Genomic DNA, 15,788 nt, shown 5'->3' on the forward strand with positions numbered 1-15,788 from the left:
GAGAGATTGAAGCACATTTAAAGCGTCCCATAAAGCGGAAATGGCAAGTAATTGTGCAAATTGCGCAATTGGGCAAATAAAGCATAGTCGCTGAAAACCCAAAAGTAAAAAGAGGCGCATTGATGCTCACTTCCCAGTGTGATCAGGCAAAAGCAAACCGCTGTGCTGCAGCTTCTCCTAGCATGTGTCAATCAATCAATCAATCAATCAATCAATCAATCAATCAATCTTTATTGATTAGCCCATAGGCCATCTCAAAGTACCACAATACAATTCTATAGCATGTGTGTTCTTCCTCATTCATGACTTTTGCCACCTTGACCACACGCCGATGTTGCTTGGCCACACATGTCCCAGCTTTTCACCTGAGAAATGTGGGAAGGTATGTAGCCTCCAGGATTCAAGGCTCATATGTTAGAGATGGTTTAAATTGGGGATGTCCAGGCAGGTAGCTCAATCCCTGGATCTCTGTGCAAGTGTGCAAGTGACTCTCTTACACTGGTAGTTAAACTACTACCTACTTTATTCTGGTGCGCGACCAAAATGGTGAAGGGTCTGGAAACCATGCCCTATGAGGAGCAACTTAGGGAGCTGGGTATGCTTAGCTTGGGGAAGAAAAGGAGATATGATAGCCCTGTTTAAATATGTGAAAGGATGTCATATTAAGGATGGAGCAAGAATGTTTTCTGCAGCTCCAGAGTCTAGGGCCTGGAGCAACAGATTCAAAGTAAAGGAAATAAATTCCACCTCAACATTAGGAAGAACCTCCTGACAGTGAGAGTTGTTCAACAATGGAAGATACTGCCTTAGAGAGAGTTGTGAAGTCTCCTTCTTTGGAGGTTTTTATACAAAGGATGGATGGCCTTTTGCTAGGAGTGCTTTGGTTGAGAGTTCCTGCATGGCAGGGGGTCAGATTGGATGGCCTTTGTGGTCTCTTCCAACTCTATGATTCTATTATTCCTTCTTTGTTCAATGTCCCACTTTTCTTTGAGGGCGAGTCCCAAAGTAGCTTCTAACAAGGTGCGACAATACTTGGAGCAGGCTCCTATGTCCATCTTCTCCTCCTACCTCCATTTTCTCATCCATGGAGATCATGCATGGTGTCCACTCCCAACTGTCAACAAGCAGGTTCTTTTCTGGAACCTTCCGTCCGGCTTCCCCGATTGGCTCTCGCAATGCTCCGAACCTTCCGACGGACGTCCTTTGAGGAGAAAAAAGCCTCGGTGGAATTCTCTTCTTCTCCTCCAAGTAGGAAAGAGCTACGGTGAGTCTCTGTGCGTTCTTTGCTCTTCCGGTTCCTCATAGGTCTCTGGGGGAACGTTGTTGTTGTTGGGTGCCTTCAAGTCACTCCCGACTTATGGGGACCCTATGGCGAACCTATCGTGAGGTTTTCTTAGTTATATTTGTTCAGAGGAGGTTTGCCATTGCCTACTCCTGAGGCTGAGAGAGTGTGACTTGGCCGAGGTCCATGGCTGAGCTGTAGCCCAGTGCTCCAGCTACTAAGCCGTGATGGCTCTCTACTACTCTGCAATGTAGGGCTGGCCTTAGCAAGATAGCCAAACTTTGGGGACTTTTGCTCTTCTCATCAGTACCACCCCAGTTGCCTTTGCCTTCTTCTGAGGCTGAGAGTGTGTGACTTACTCAATGGGTTTTCATGGCCGAGCCAAGATTCAAACTCCGGTCTCCGGTCATAATTCAACGCTCAACGCACTACACAACAATGGCAGTTTAGATACCACTTTTAAAATTTGTTGCCTTGGGAGAAAGGCGGGATATTAGTAAATAAAATAATAAAATAAAATAATAATAATTCAATGTAAATTTTGTTGGCAGAGGGGAATTCAAAATGATTATTATCCCCCAAATAATGATCCCCAAATACTAATTATCCCAAAGGAACGTTCACTGCCAGAGACCCATTCGGTTTGACAACTTGGAAGATGAGATTGTGTATTTTTAATGCGGTAAGCCGCCCCAATTGCATTTCATAAAGGGGTGGGATATAAATAATAATAATAATAATAATAATAATAATAATAATTATTATTATTATTATTATTATTATTACTATTATTATTATTAAGAAGAGGGGGAATTATTGGAAGAAGGTGGTCTATTGCCAGCTCTTGTCAAATGGACCCTCCATCTTCATCTCCTAAGAACTAAATGACATGAAGGAGTCAGGATGCTGGGCTAGACAGTCTAGTTGGACGATTGGTTTATGGCTGCAGTGGGATTGAAAGGATAGGTCATAAGATTGAAAGGATTGGTCACTCGCTGACAAACCTGCCTTCTTCTTCCTCAGCACTTGAGCCCGATTTCTAATCCGTTCCCTACAAACCATGGAGCTCACAGAAAGCATTGAAATCGTGAAGCCACCGAAGAAGAAAGAGGTGAAGCCGGAGACTTTGTTGCCATCATTGCAAACCTTTTCAATTTGCTCTAAGCCTGTGTGAAAAATCTAGCATCGGCACTCAGTCTGAAATGACTTGTTGCCCATAATTATTCTCTTATACTTCATTCCTCTTCTCAGTAATGAAGGTTATATTATTATATAAGTGATATTGCGATTGTCCCGTGGTTCCCCTCCTTTGGCTGTAACTTTTAATCTGCGTTGCACTGCAGAAATACTATATATACTCATGTATAAGTCTAGAAATTTAGGTTAAAAAATTGACCCAAAAAACTGAGTCGACTTATCCATGGGTCAATGTAAGTACTGCATTTTAATGCATATATATATGGTGAAAGGCAAGAGTTTACTCTCATCTATCCAGCCTTTAGTATGATCACAAATAGTTACGCCTACTGGAATTTTGTAAGTCCTTTGGCATTGTTTTTCCTTTACTTCGCCCTTTGCATCCTTCATTACATGCCCCTAAGTTTTACCCCCGACTTATACACGGGTCCTATCAAAATCCATAATTTTGGCCCCAAAACTTGCCCTTGACTTATATATGAGGTCGACTTATAGTCGGCTATATACACTAATCCAGTTTGTCACTGCTTTGCCAAGGCTCAAAATGGTATGGGCTTCAGGGAATTGTGGCTTTGTGAGACACTGAGCGTTCTCTGCAAGAAGTTAGTAGACTCTCCTTTTTGGAGGTCTTTAAGCAGAGGTTGAATGACCTATCTTCAGGAGTGCTTTAGTTATGTATTATCTATTATGTTGGACTATATGGCCCTTATGTTCCCTTCCAACTCTAAGACGCTGCGATTCTGTTTCCAACAAACATATCTCTCCTGCTTTCCTTCCATAGAAACTGACAAGGGTTCTTCTGCTAGCAACAGTGGTTGCCTCCTTTGGGTCCTTCCAGTGTGGATACACTCTCTGGATGGTCAACAACCCAGCAGCGGTAAGCTGTCCCTGGAGTATAGCTAGTTCATTTAAGTCCTCCTTGTCCAGTGCTCTCTTGATACATTGGGTTGTGGCTCCTGTCATCCTCGGCCTGCAAAGGTGTGGAGAATGGGATCTGCAGTAGGTGGGCCTGTGTCTGTCGGACAGCCAGGCCCATTGACCAAGGTGTGCTTCTCGTTCTTAGATTCTACTCGAATTTCCCAACTCGACATTCGAAAAGAGACCCGTGGTCGTGAGGTTCAGAGAAAAGCTGTTGGGGCGCACCATCATCGTCTTCCCAATCGGAGGCTTTCTCGGAGCCCTTTTTATCGGCTTCCTGGTGGATCGGTGTGGCAGGTGAATGACCGACTGCTAAATAAGGAGGGGAGGAGCGAATATGGCTGATGACCACAAAACCGGTAGCATCTTCTTGAGCGCAAGGAAAGGGTGACCCATGGGCTGCATGCTGTCACAGGGCATTGGTGGCTGTTTTGTGGCTCTCAATAACAAAGGGGCACAGTCATGCTTCGGAACATGCTTAATATTTGCAAACTGCCTCCAAGCGTTATGTACTTGTTATATGGAATGCACAGACTTTGGAAATGTTATTGAAATGCATAGATATAGGATGGGGGACACCTGGCTTAACAAGACTATGTGTGAAAGGGATCTAGGAGTCCTAGTAGACCACAAGTTGAACATGAGTCAACAGTGGCCAAGATGATTCTAGGCTGCGTCAATAGAAGTATAGTGTCCAGATCTTCAGTCAGCTTTGGTCTGCTTTGGTCAAGCCTCACCTGAAATATTGCATCCAGTTCTGGGCACCACAGTTCATAAAGGATGTTGAGAAGCTGGAATGTGTCCAGAGGAGGGTGACTAAAATGGTGAAGGGTCTGGAAACCATGCCCTATGAAAAGAGACATAGGGAGCTGGGTATGTTTAACCTGGAGAAGAGGCGGTTAAGAGGTGCCATGATAACCTTGTTCAAATATTTGAAGGGATGTCATAGTGAAGATGGAACAAGCTTGTTTTCTGATGCTCCAGAGATTAGGATCTGGAGCAATAGATGCAAGTTACAGGAGAAGAGATTCCACCTAACATTAGGAGGAACTTCTTAACAGTAAGGGCTGTTCAGCATTGGAGAGTGTTGGTGGAGTCTCCTCCTTCGGAGGTCTTTAAACAGAGGCTGGGTGGCCATCTGTCGGGGGTGCTTTGATTGTGAGTTCCTGCATGGCAGAATGGGGTTGGACTGGATGGCCCTTGGGCTCTTTTCCAGCTCTAGGATTCTATGCTTCTACATGTGACTTCGCATCACTTCTATTCGGGTCGCCAGAGTGAAAGCTGGAGAAGGCTTTTGTACCTTTAAGTGGGAATTTCAGCCAGGTATCCACTGTTAAAGATACAAGAGCACCCTCCAATTTTGACTTTAGCAACCCTACTGGGAACGGTTGTGGTGCCTGCAGGATGGAATATGGGATATTCAGTCCTCGACTTCCTTCACAGTTGCCCACGCTTGCTTTTAGGGCACATGGCACATGCCCAGCCTACAAAACAAATCACCACAACCCGGCAGCTTCTCTCCCTCCTTTGCTCATCTAATGTTCCTCTACCGCTACTGCTCTTTTTATTTTATTCTATTTTATTATTTTAAATAGAAAAGGAGCCTTGATGACGAACAACTGCTTGAACATCTTTGCTGCCACCTTCATGGGTTTGTCCAAAGTAGTACACACTTCGCAATTTGCTCTCTTTGCCCGTTTCGTGAATGGGATAAGTTCAGGTAAGAAAGAGCCCCTATCATTTAGGACCTTAATGAATACACGTTTATTGCATCTTCAGCAACACCATTGACCTCCTTCCATACTACACCAGACAGGCCAAAATAAAGCTGCTTCGGGTCACTTTGGAGGTATGCTATTTAAATGATGCATGCGTCCTAAGAGTCCAGATGTAAGATTAAGGGTCATGTTTTATGTCTATGTATGTGTGTGTATGGTTAAGATATAGGAGGTTTATAATAAAGGTATGTATAGTCAGATGAGAGATGTTTATGTGTTTCTGTGATTATACGTTGATATGTATTATATGTTGTTATGTCTATATGTATGTTAATAGGTATCATATGTACAGTCGGCCCTTCTTATACATGGATTCAGTCATCCACCATTTGAAAATGTTCCAAAAAAGTATAAATTTCCAAATATCAAACCTTGATTTTCCATTTTTAATAAGGGACACCATTTTGCTAAGGTCATTATATTTAATGGGACATGAGCATCCACGGATTTTGTTATCCGCAGGGGATCTTGGAACCAAACCCCAGCGGATAACAAGGGTCCACTGTATTATATGTATTTGTTTATGAAAATAGATATTAAAAAATAAAATAAAACAGTTGCCAATTAAAATTAACATAATTAGACATTAAAATAGATTAATAAATAGTCACTCAGAGACAAAAGCAAAGGCAAAGGGGTGGGCGTCTTGGGTGTCCTTTATGATGTTCTGTATTCATAGACGACCAGGTGAATGACAGAGGCCTGGACATACAGCATCCTTAGTAATATGACGTTGCTTGCGCTTGTATGTTTCTCTGCGTGTGTCAGAAAGTGTGCAGTCCACTTCAGTTTTGGGTCGTCCTTCTACCTAGGGATATTCTCCTGTATCGTCCCATTGTACATTGGAGAAATCTCCCCTCCGAACCTCAGGGGCAGCCTCTACATGGTGTCCATGTTTGGCCTCACTTTTGGCATCTTGGTGGCGCAGCTCCTCAGCCTTCGCGAAGCCTTGGGGACCTCAGGAGGTAAAGTAGAATGACGACGATCGGCTACATCACTAGATCTGGGTAGGATTGGAAATCTGGTAGCAGCCACCGGAAAGGTTGGGTGAGAACATGTCCTGTTTCCTTTTGCTTTAGCATAGAAGGACGGGGCATATTGCTACCAGGAATGTAGCCACAGGTGTTCATGTATCTGCTTTCTTTCACAGGCCTAGCATTACTGATGAGTCTCACCGGGATCATGGCTTCGTTTAATATCATCCTATTGTATTACATCCCGGAAAGTCCTAGGTTTCTATTCATTCAGCAGCATAATGTAGATGCAGCCAGGCAAGGTACAGTGAAAGACTCCAAATTCTCCCTAGCTATCTATTACTATAAAGAGCCTCACGAAGGTATCAAATCCCATCTGATCTTGGAAGCTAAGCCGGGTCAGGCCTGGTTAATACTTGGAAGAGGGAATGCCTAGGGAGAACCAGGTGTTCTAGGCTATATTTCAAAGGAAGGACGTGGTAAACCATTGCTGTGTGTTCCTTTCCTAAGACTTGGAAACACATACTCACATGTTTCTATTAACACGAGCCAACGTGGTGCAATGCTCTAAGTGTTGGGTCAAATCTTTGGGAAACTAGGGCTAACATACCTCTGGGTATTTGAAGCCCTCTGGGAAATCCATTGGGTGCCCTTGGATAAGTCACACTCTCTCAGCCTCGGAGGAAGGCAATTGCAAACCCCCTTGAAACAGACCTTGCAAAAACAACACCAACAACCCCTTTTAGAAAGCCAGCCAGTTTGGCATAGTGGTTTGAGGGTTGGATGAAAACTCCAGGAGCTCAGGATTCAAATCCTTCCTCAGCCATAGAAAACCACCAGGCAGGTCACACTCTCTCAGCCTCAGGTGAAAGCAAACCCCCTCTGAACAAATCTGGCCAAGAAAACCCTGAGATAGCTTTGCATTAGGGTCACCTTAAGTCAGAAATGCCTTGAAGACACAACACAACAGTCGCAACAATCTACCTGCGTCAGGGGCGGGTGACTTTTTGGGATGTTTGTGCCACACTGGAGCCCTGCCCTCCTTTGAGCCATGGTACTTTGGTAAGACACATTTGGTAAGACACATTGTGTAAATGTCAACCAACTGAGTTACTCCTTGCTAATATGACACAATCCAAAGGCTGAATTGTATGCTTAGATGCTTATGTACTGAAACAAATGAGAAATGGTGAATGCTCACAGCTTCACTGCGTTGTATAATGCGTGATATCCAGCACACAGAATTAACACACAATGCACAATGTGCGTTGACACTAGGCGCCTTCATGCAGCTTCTGCAACATTTCAACATGTAGAACTCCACTCCCGCCACTGTCACTTGGATATCTCCATTGTCCCAAAATGTCTCTCTGTACATATAGTACAATTTACGTTACATAGGTGATCCACAGGACTTGGGTCATCTGTCCCAGGAAAGAAATGACCAGAGAAATGGACCCAAAAATATGAACCAATTCACTGGTCTGCAAGGCTGATGTGGCAACCACATCCAGCTTCATTGGTTCCCAGTCCTTTTCTGGTCATGGGCATTAGCTAATGCCCATGTCCAGAAAAGGACTGGGCACCAATGAAGCTGGATGTGGTTGCCACATAAGCCTCCAGGTTCTTGAGCTGACACTGGTTGTGTGGGGATCCTGCAAGTCCCTACCTCCAAATGTACAATTCAGCCCCCTTTCCCCTTTTCTGACCCCTCCTCTGTCTCTCTCTTTCTCTCCCTATTCCTCCCATAAAGCCCTGATAGAGCTGAGAGAAAACGAAAACGTGGAGGAAGAGTTGGAGGAAATGCACCAGGAGGACCTCTTTGAGAAGGATCGAAAGAACATGAACATGATTACACTTCTAGACTCCCCAGAAATTAGGAAGAGTGTCCTTTGCACTGTCGTATTGATGGCCGGAAACCAATTGACTGGTGTCAATGGGGTAAGCGAGGCTCCGGCGTGAAAGTACTCACATGTTTAAGAGGCGATGCCACGAGGATTATTGCTTTGTTTTGCACCAGGGGTGGGCAACTGTGACCTTTCAGATGATATTTTTGGCCCTGCTCCTCTCCTCATCCTCAGCCAGTCTTGCCAAGGGTGAAGCGCAATGGGAGCTGCGTTCCAAAAACATCTGGAGGTTGCCCATTCCTGTTGGGTCTGATCAAGGCTGTCAGATTAAGGCTGTATGGTCCTGTATAATATAGTGGTTCTGCATGCAGAATTGTGTTATAAATGACTATTCACTGACACACAGACCTACTGAAAAGGCCTTTCTGTGCCTGCTAAGAGTGGTGTGGGTTCGACTAAACCGCTGGCTATGTCTCTCTAGCCAGACCTGAAACAATTACGTTGTCTGCTGAGATGCCCTGTGGTCCTTTGGAGGTCTCAGTGGATCATAGGAGTTTATCACATGCGGGAAGGAAATGCCCAAATCCCATGGATAAACAGGGATTAAATCCGGGAATATCTAGCAAAAGCGGGATCGTTTTCAGACAACGTTTCCCGATGTCGCCATCATCTCAAGATTAACCCGTGAATTAAAGTGCATGTTTTATCCGCTTTTGGAAAATCTCAAAAGTAAAAAGAAGCACATTTTGGCCACTTTAGTCACAGATTAATTCCGGGATAATGGTGCCACCGGGGGACGTCGTATTCTCAGATTTAATCCCCATTTATCCATGGGATTTGGACACTTTCCTGTGTGATAAACTCCATAGAATAATAGAATTGGAAGAGACCCCAAGGACCATCATTCTGCCACGCAGGAACTCACAATCCAAGCACCCCCAACAGAGGACCATCCAGCCTCTGTTTAAAAGCCTCCAAAGAAGGAGGCTCCACCAATTCCACTCTCAAACAGACCATACCTGTTTAAATTCTTCCCTTCCTCAAATTAGATTCTGGAGTGGCATTTGGCTTTCGGTTACACAGATGTGTGGCTGCCTTAGTGGTCTCTTCCAGGTTCTCCGTTATTAGCCGTTTCTTTATTGCGACCAAACTCTCATCGTTGCGGTCTGATTCCAGGTGTACCTCTATGCAGAGAGAATCTACATTTCCTTGGGGTTAGAAGGGAGACATATCCGTTACATGCTCATAGTGGTGAACAGTGTTATCCATGTGGTGATCTTAGTGATGGTAAGCCTCTCTTGCTTCTTTCTCACCTCCTCTCACCTCAGTTCCATTTGCAACCCTGGAATTGTCGTTTTTGGTGTGGCCACGTGTTTGCAGAGTCCTCCTGCCCCCCTTGATGATGTGAAAACATTTGAATTAAAAGGGCTCATCATGACAGTCCAAAGAGGGACCCAGTATTTCTCGGTCCATGCCAGCCAAGCAGTTTCATTTCCAGTGGGAGCAGGCCTTTTGTCAAGCTAACGGCACTTAGGTACATTCAGGACCAAGTTGCCCCCAAATGCTTTGACTTACATTAGGAAGAGCTCAAAATAATACAGTTGGCCCTCCGTTTTTGCGGAGGATCCGTTCCGGACCCCTCCGCGAAAATGGAGACTCGTCTATGTTCAAGCCCCATGGGCTTGAATGGGGTGTGTGTCCACAAGTGCGCATGAGCTGCATGCCGTGGGAGAGTGCCTCACTGAAAATAACCGAGGTCACCCCTCTGTGAGTATTCAAGACTGTGGACCTCAAGTCCGTGAGAAAGGAGGGGTAACTGTATAGTGTTGCTTCGCAAAATATAAGAGAAAGTGTTTATAAAATGCACTATAGGGTGCATTCTTCACCTGAAAAATGATCAAAAATGTATAAACATGTAAGCAATTACTGGAGATGGCTAAACTATATTCAACAGAAGTCTATCCAGTGCTGCTTTGGGATAACCCAAATAACCCAAATCTCTCCCACGTTCTCCATCCTTCCCTGCCTCTTCCCTGCCTTGATGTTTTCCAGATGGCTGCCATTGATTCTGTGGGGCGGAGGTTTCTGCTTCTCATGGGCTTCATGATCTGCAGCATGGTTTGCATCCTGCTAGCTGTGTCTCTCGAAGTTCAGGTTTGCAGTTCACACCATTATTCACACCATTTGGGGACATCTTTTAGGCAAAGTTTGGGCAGCTGTGTGGTGCCCAGGGGTCAGTTAAGCTCACCAACCCCTTGGACCACCCTGTCCCCAAAGAAAACCTTCAATTTTCTTCTGCAGTCCCTCTCAAAATGGCGACAATCACTTAGTCTCTGAGAAGCAGCAGTGCAGAGTTTGCAGGGGATGCTTGTGAGGATGGGTCAGAGGTGTTTTTCTGCATTTCCATGAGTTTGGGTTGGCTTTCTATGTGGTTTGTGAGCAAAACTTGTCTGAACATCAGACCATTTCAATAAAATTGGAGGGTCTGAGGGCTTTGGGACACTGATGGGGAATTTTAAAGGCTACAAAATGGGTCTGGGGGGTCTCACGTGGCCCAAAATCCACACTTTACACCTCTGTTTTAAGCTAGGGGGGTATCTTGCCACCTTCTTTGTGCCTATCTAAATGAGAGCCAACTTTCTCAACAGGTCTATGGCGGCATAGTAGTGGCTTATTTCAGCACATTTTTCTCCATCACATTCATCATCGGACACATGTCTGGACCAGGTTGGTACTCCGATGACATAGATTATCATTATTGTATGGTCCAAGGTGGGCAGATTTCTGGAAACCATGCCTTAAGAGGAACGACCTAGCAAGCTGGGCACATTTAGTTTGGAAAAGACAAGGCTGAGAGGTGATAGGCCAGACATCTTTAAATCACGGGAGGGATGGCATGGAGGAGATGGAGCCAGCTTGTTTTCTGCTGCTCCAAAGACCAGAACGCAAGCCAAAGGAATCAAATGACAAGAAAAGAGATTCTGCTCAAAGATGATTGAGGATTGATTTACTGTAAGAGCGACCGTGGAATGGACTGCTGTGGGTGGCAGTGGATTCTCCATCTTTGGAAGCCTTTAAACAGAGCTTGGATGGGCATCTTTCAGGAGTGCTTTAGCTGTGTGTCTTCTTGCATGGCATGGGATTGGATTAGTAGTCCCTTCTATTTCTAATAGTCCATGCCTTATGAGGAGTAGTTTAAGGAGCTGGGTATGTTTATCCTGGAGAAGAGAAGCTCTGCATAGAGCTCACTGCAGGCATCTAACCTGGAGACTTATTAGGAGCCTAGACCACTCAAGTTAGGTTATCCTTGTCTAGACAGAGATGTTGTGGAGCTAACCAGTGATGCTGGCAAATGGTACTCGGCCATGCTGCCCCAAGTGACAGTCATGAGAGCCTCCATACTGCCTGCAGGATAGAGGTTTCCCTTCCTTTGCATAGTTTAACTTCTGGATCCATGAAAAACAGCCTTTGATGCCTGACTCTTTCTCTTCCTACAGGCCCCATTCCCTACTTGATAACCGGAGAACTGTTTCTCCAGTCGGCCCGTGGCTCAGCCTATGTAATTGGGGGATTTATGAACTGGTTCACCAGGTTTATTGTGAGCATTCTCTACGTTTTCATAGAGGTAAGCTGAACAATGCCCTTATGGGGTGCATGCGGGACATCTCTCAATGAAGCCCGGCCTCACCTTGTCCAACCTCAAAACCACAATTGATCCATTAATCAATCAATTTCTTGCTAGAACATGGAAAGACTCTTCAGGAGCCTCTGTAGTTATTTGGTTAGCTTCCTCCTTCCCTCCAGTCCTTGTGCCTCTCTGCATTACATTCATCTTCTGGTTAGAAGCATGTAAGGGCCCATACAGACAGGCCAAAATAAAGCTGCTTCGGGTAACTTTGGAGGTATGCTGTTTAAATGATGCATGCGTCCTAAGAGGCCAGAAGCCGTGCCAAAGCCATGCTCCAGTCCTAAGACCCAGAGTGCAGCTTTGGTGCCGCTTCTGGCTTCTTAAGATGAGGTGTGCATCAAATTGAGCCAGATGGGTTATGTAGTGTAAGCAGCTTTGTTCTCCAAAAGATGGGAACAGCCACAGAGGTCTGGACTGACATCAGCAGCCTGAATCTAAGGGCTTTATCATACCGTGATATATAGCATCAGCAAACTGAGCAAATTCAATCATTGCTTTGTTTCTGTCGCCCGACGGCGTGTTTCTGTCGTGAGCGTATCACTGAACTTGTGTTATCGAAACACCACATTTCATTCACAGCATGAAACCTTGTGCAATGTCGTCAACCATTTTTTAATGTGCAATAATTCAATCCAGTGAGTGACTTTTCCCATTCTTTCCCTTACGAAATGAGTTTAGCATGTGCAAAATGACGCAGAAGAGATTGGGCAGTGTTATGGTTAGTAATTTGACACAGCTTTATTGCGCCGCTTTTATTCCAGGTCTTTTGCAAGTGTGCGGTATCTCTCAATCTTAAAGCGGTATTTTAACAGTTTGTTTGTGCTATATATCATCATGTAATGATGTCTGAATGGTAGGGCTGGCCCTGTCTCCAACCCACTGGAATGGAGAGCATACATACCTTTCTTCCCTTCACAGCCTCAGCCCAGGCTGGCCTTCATATCTTCCTTGTTCCAGGATGTTGAGTGTTTAAAAAAGGGACATGATAAATGTTATTTTTTTAATTTGAACATTATAAAAAGGAGATAAGTCCACTTTATGTCTTATACAGCAACCCTTCTCTTTCTCTTTCTCCCTCTCTTCCTTCATTTTGTTCTCCAGCCGAAAATTGGACCATACAGTTTGCTCATCTTCTGGCCGGTCTGCATTGCCATCTTTATCTATGTTATAAAGATGGTCCCAGAAACCATGGGCAAGACCTTTCTGGAGATCCAGAAAGGCATGGGAACCCACAAGCGCCAGCGGAGAAAATCGGATCACAAAGCGGATCACAAAGCGGATCACAAAGCGGATCACAAGCGAGTCAAATCAGAACACAAGAAACCCAAATAGACGGCCCGAGTGCAGCCATACTTTTGCATTTTTCCAAACCCAAAGATCCAAAGAAGATGGTTACTGCTAGGATCTGATGAGAAAACCAGGGATAGCGGTCACCCTTCCAGCCAGGAGGGGAAAGTTTGTGCAAAGATTGTGCAGCTCTTTCCGTGAATTTTCTTTCTTATTTGTTATTAAATTACAGAAATCAAACATATAGACTGGCCTCTTGATTCTCCCCAGCCTTTAATGTCCCCAAACTGAGTGGCCATATGTTTGGAACTATGACTTCCATCATCCCCAGTCAGCATGGTGAGATCACCCTGGAATGGATGGATAGAAACAGAGATAGAGATGGAGGAGGGAGGAGAGAGAGAGAGGGACCAGAAGCAGACACTGTGATACATATCAAAATTTTGGAGCTATAACTTAAAGTCATAGAATCAGAGAATTGGAAGAGATCCTCAAAAACCACCCCGTCCAACCTCCTGCCATGCAGGACTACACAATCAAAATATTCCTGATAGATGGCCATCCAGACTCTGTTTAAAAACCTCCAAAGAAGAGACTCCATTACACTCTGAGGCAGCATATTCCCCTGTTGAACAGCTCTGAGGGTTCTTCCTAATGTTTACATGGAGTCTCTTCCATCATCCCCAGCCAGCATGGCCAATGGATAAGGCTTATTGAAAGTGAGACCACCATGGAATGGATAGATAGAGGGATGACAGACAGGCAGACAGTTCCCAGGGCCAGATGATGTGGTAGAGCTACAATTCCCATCATCCACAGTCAACACGGCCAGTGGCCAGGGTTTATGGACGTGCCAGTCCAAAATAAGTGGACACTACTAGCTTGCTCATCTCTGAGAGCTGGGGAGAGATCCACCTTCCCAAACGTTACGTCTCAGTCAAACGTTTAATGGCAACATGACAATAGGTTAAGGCAGTGCTTCCCAAACGCTGGTCCTCCAGATATTTTGAACTTCAACTCCCAGAAGTCCTTACAAGCTTGACCAACAGGAATTCTGGGAGCTGATGTCTAAAACATCAGGAAGAACAAAGTTTGGGAATCACTGTTAGTCCTGATGTCAAAAGACGCCCAATGCTTTTGGATAGCTCTTTTAAAGTTTGGACTGAAACCCTAGACTAGATTTATCATCCCCACCAATGTGGAAGCCACCATGAAGAAAGGATTGAGAAGGTCACATTGTTAAAGACTCCAAAGAGAAGGCCCTCCCCATTGCAAATCCAAACTGCAGAATCATAAAGAGTGGGAAGGATGTGGGGAAGTTACTTTTGCAGGCTGCAACTAGGCCAGGTTTAAGAAGCGGTTAAAGAATCGGAGGATATGGAGGACCAACTGTACTTAGGCTGCCTCCCTTCCTGGAATGAACCTGCATTTATTTTCCTAACATGCTATTCTGCAATACCTCTCTTGAACTCCAAAAGCTTAAAGGAAAACAGAAATCCAAAAAGCAGCCCAGATTGTTACAGTTGGACTGTGTGCAATGTCTATTATCCTTCGTTGCAAGCTAGATGTTGGCAAGGGATGATGGAAGTTGCAGTCTGACAATGACAGTCGGAGAGTGGTGGAGTCTCCTCCTTTGGAGGTCTTTAAGCAGAGGCTGGATGGCCATCTCTTGGGAGTGCTTGGATTGTGAGTTCCTGCATGGCGGCATGGAGTTCGAATGGATGGCCTTTGGGGGATCCCTTCCAACTCTAGGACTCTATTCTAGGATTCTATGAATAGAGAGAAGGCCAGGAATGGCCCACCCTGTTCTAGACCCACCTCCTTCCTTCCCTGATTGGCTCTCATCTCTCCTTCCAATTGTCAGTAGGTTCCTTTTGGAATCATTGCACCTTCGTTGGCTCTCCTAATACTGTTAGCCTTTCGGTGCTGGATTTCAAAAGGAAAATAGATCCTCTGATGACTTTACTCCAGTTAGTTTTCATTATTTGTATGGTGCTTAAGCTTCTTTCCCCAGATCTGGAGTCATTCTGGTTTTCATGGTGCAGGAGAACAGGGCTTTCAACTCCATCAGCGGTGTATCAGTGAGTTTTGGATCCTGTGGAAACCTATGGAGGACTTCAAAATGTGTTCATCCATGCCATGAGAAAAGTTTGAATTGTTTGCCAAGATCCTTGCAGTCTGAGCTCAAGGTGTTGGCATTGGTACCAAAACCCCCCCAAATGGCTTGAGAGCTCAATATCTGAAGGAGTTATAGGTTCTGTGTTCCCGATGTATGGAGACCCTAAAGTGGCCCCTATAATGGGGTTTTCTGGGGCTGAGAGAGTGTGACTCACCCTGGTCACCTGCAATTACCCAAACATGGGGTTTTCTTGGCACGTTTCTTTGGAGGAGGTTTGCTATTGCCACCCTCTGAGGCTGAAAGAGTATGACATGCCCAGGATCACCCAGCGGCAAGTCAAAGGCTTTCACAGCCGGCATCCATAGTTTTTGGTGTGTTTTGGGGGCTATGTGGCCATGTTCTAGAAGAGTTTATTCCTGACGTTTCGCCAGCATCTGTGGCTGGCATCTTCAGAGAATGCTGGCATGGAAGTGAGTGGGGTATATATATATACACATACACACACGTTGTGTGACCCTAGGTTGGAAGGAGTAATTTCCATGTTAATCTGTGTATTGTTCTGTTGTTGAATGGCACAAACTCTTCCAGAAGAGTCACATAGCCTGAAAACCCCACAGAAAACTATGGATGCTGGCCATGAAAGCCTTGGACTTCACAAGACGAGAATTGTCCCCATCTCTCTTCTCAACCACTGCCCA

General features: G+C 45.0%; 1 protein-coding gene across 2 annotated transcripts; it reads left to right on the top strand.

The window, feature by feature from the left end:
- The first annotated feature begins 3,266 nt into the window (after nt 1–3,266).
- Nucleotides 3,267–13,165, top strand: LOC149307676 (solute carrier family 2, facilitated glucose transporter member 5-like). Of its 2 annotated transcripts, XM_089537019.1 has the most exons (11): nt 3,267–3,356; nt 3,543–3,694; nt 4,993–5,117; nt 5,988–6,140; nt 6,326–6,451; nt 7,903–8,090; nt 9,173–9,283; nt 10,049–10,150; nt 10,645–10,723; nt 11,494–11,621; nt 12,786–13,165. In XM_089537019.1, exons 1-11 carry the CDS (start codon nt 3,336–3,338, stop codon nt 13,014–13,016), a joined length of 1,416 nt encoding a protein of 471 aa, XP_089393145.1. In that variant the 5' UTR covers nt 3,267–3,335; the 3' UTR covers nt 13,017–13,165. The 2 variants fall into 2 exon arrangements, with proteins under 2 accessions (XP_089393145.1, XP_089393146.1); XM_089537020.1 differs by lacking the exon at nt 9,173–9,283.
- The last annotated feature ends 2,623 nt before the right edge of the window (nt 13,166–15,788 follow it).

Source organism: Sceloporus occidentalis, unplaced genomic scaffold (genome assembly GCF_023333645.1).
Source record: "Sceloporus occidentalis isolate IW3139 unplaced genomic scaffold, rSceOcc1.0.p SCAF_8, whole genome shotgun sequence".
Lineage (NCBI taxonomy): Eukaryota > Metazoa > Chordata > Lepidosauria > Squamata > Phrynosomatidae > Sceloporus > Sceloporus occidentalis.

Excerpts from the sequence above, each read along its gene's own strand:
- LOC149307676 (XM_089537019.1), top strand. The coding sequence starts at position 3,336 with ATGGTCAACAACCCAGCAGCG. Across the intron at positions 3,695-4,992 it reads CTGGTGGATCGGTGTGGCAG|AAAAGGAGCCTTGATGACGA; the intron begins GTGAATGACCGA and ends TATTTTAAATAG. Across the intron at positions 5,118-5,987 it reads CGTGAATGGGATAAGTTCAG|GGATATTCTCCTGTATCGTC; the intron begins GTAAGAAAGAGC and ends CCTTCTACCTAG.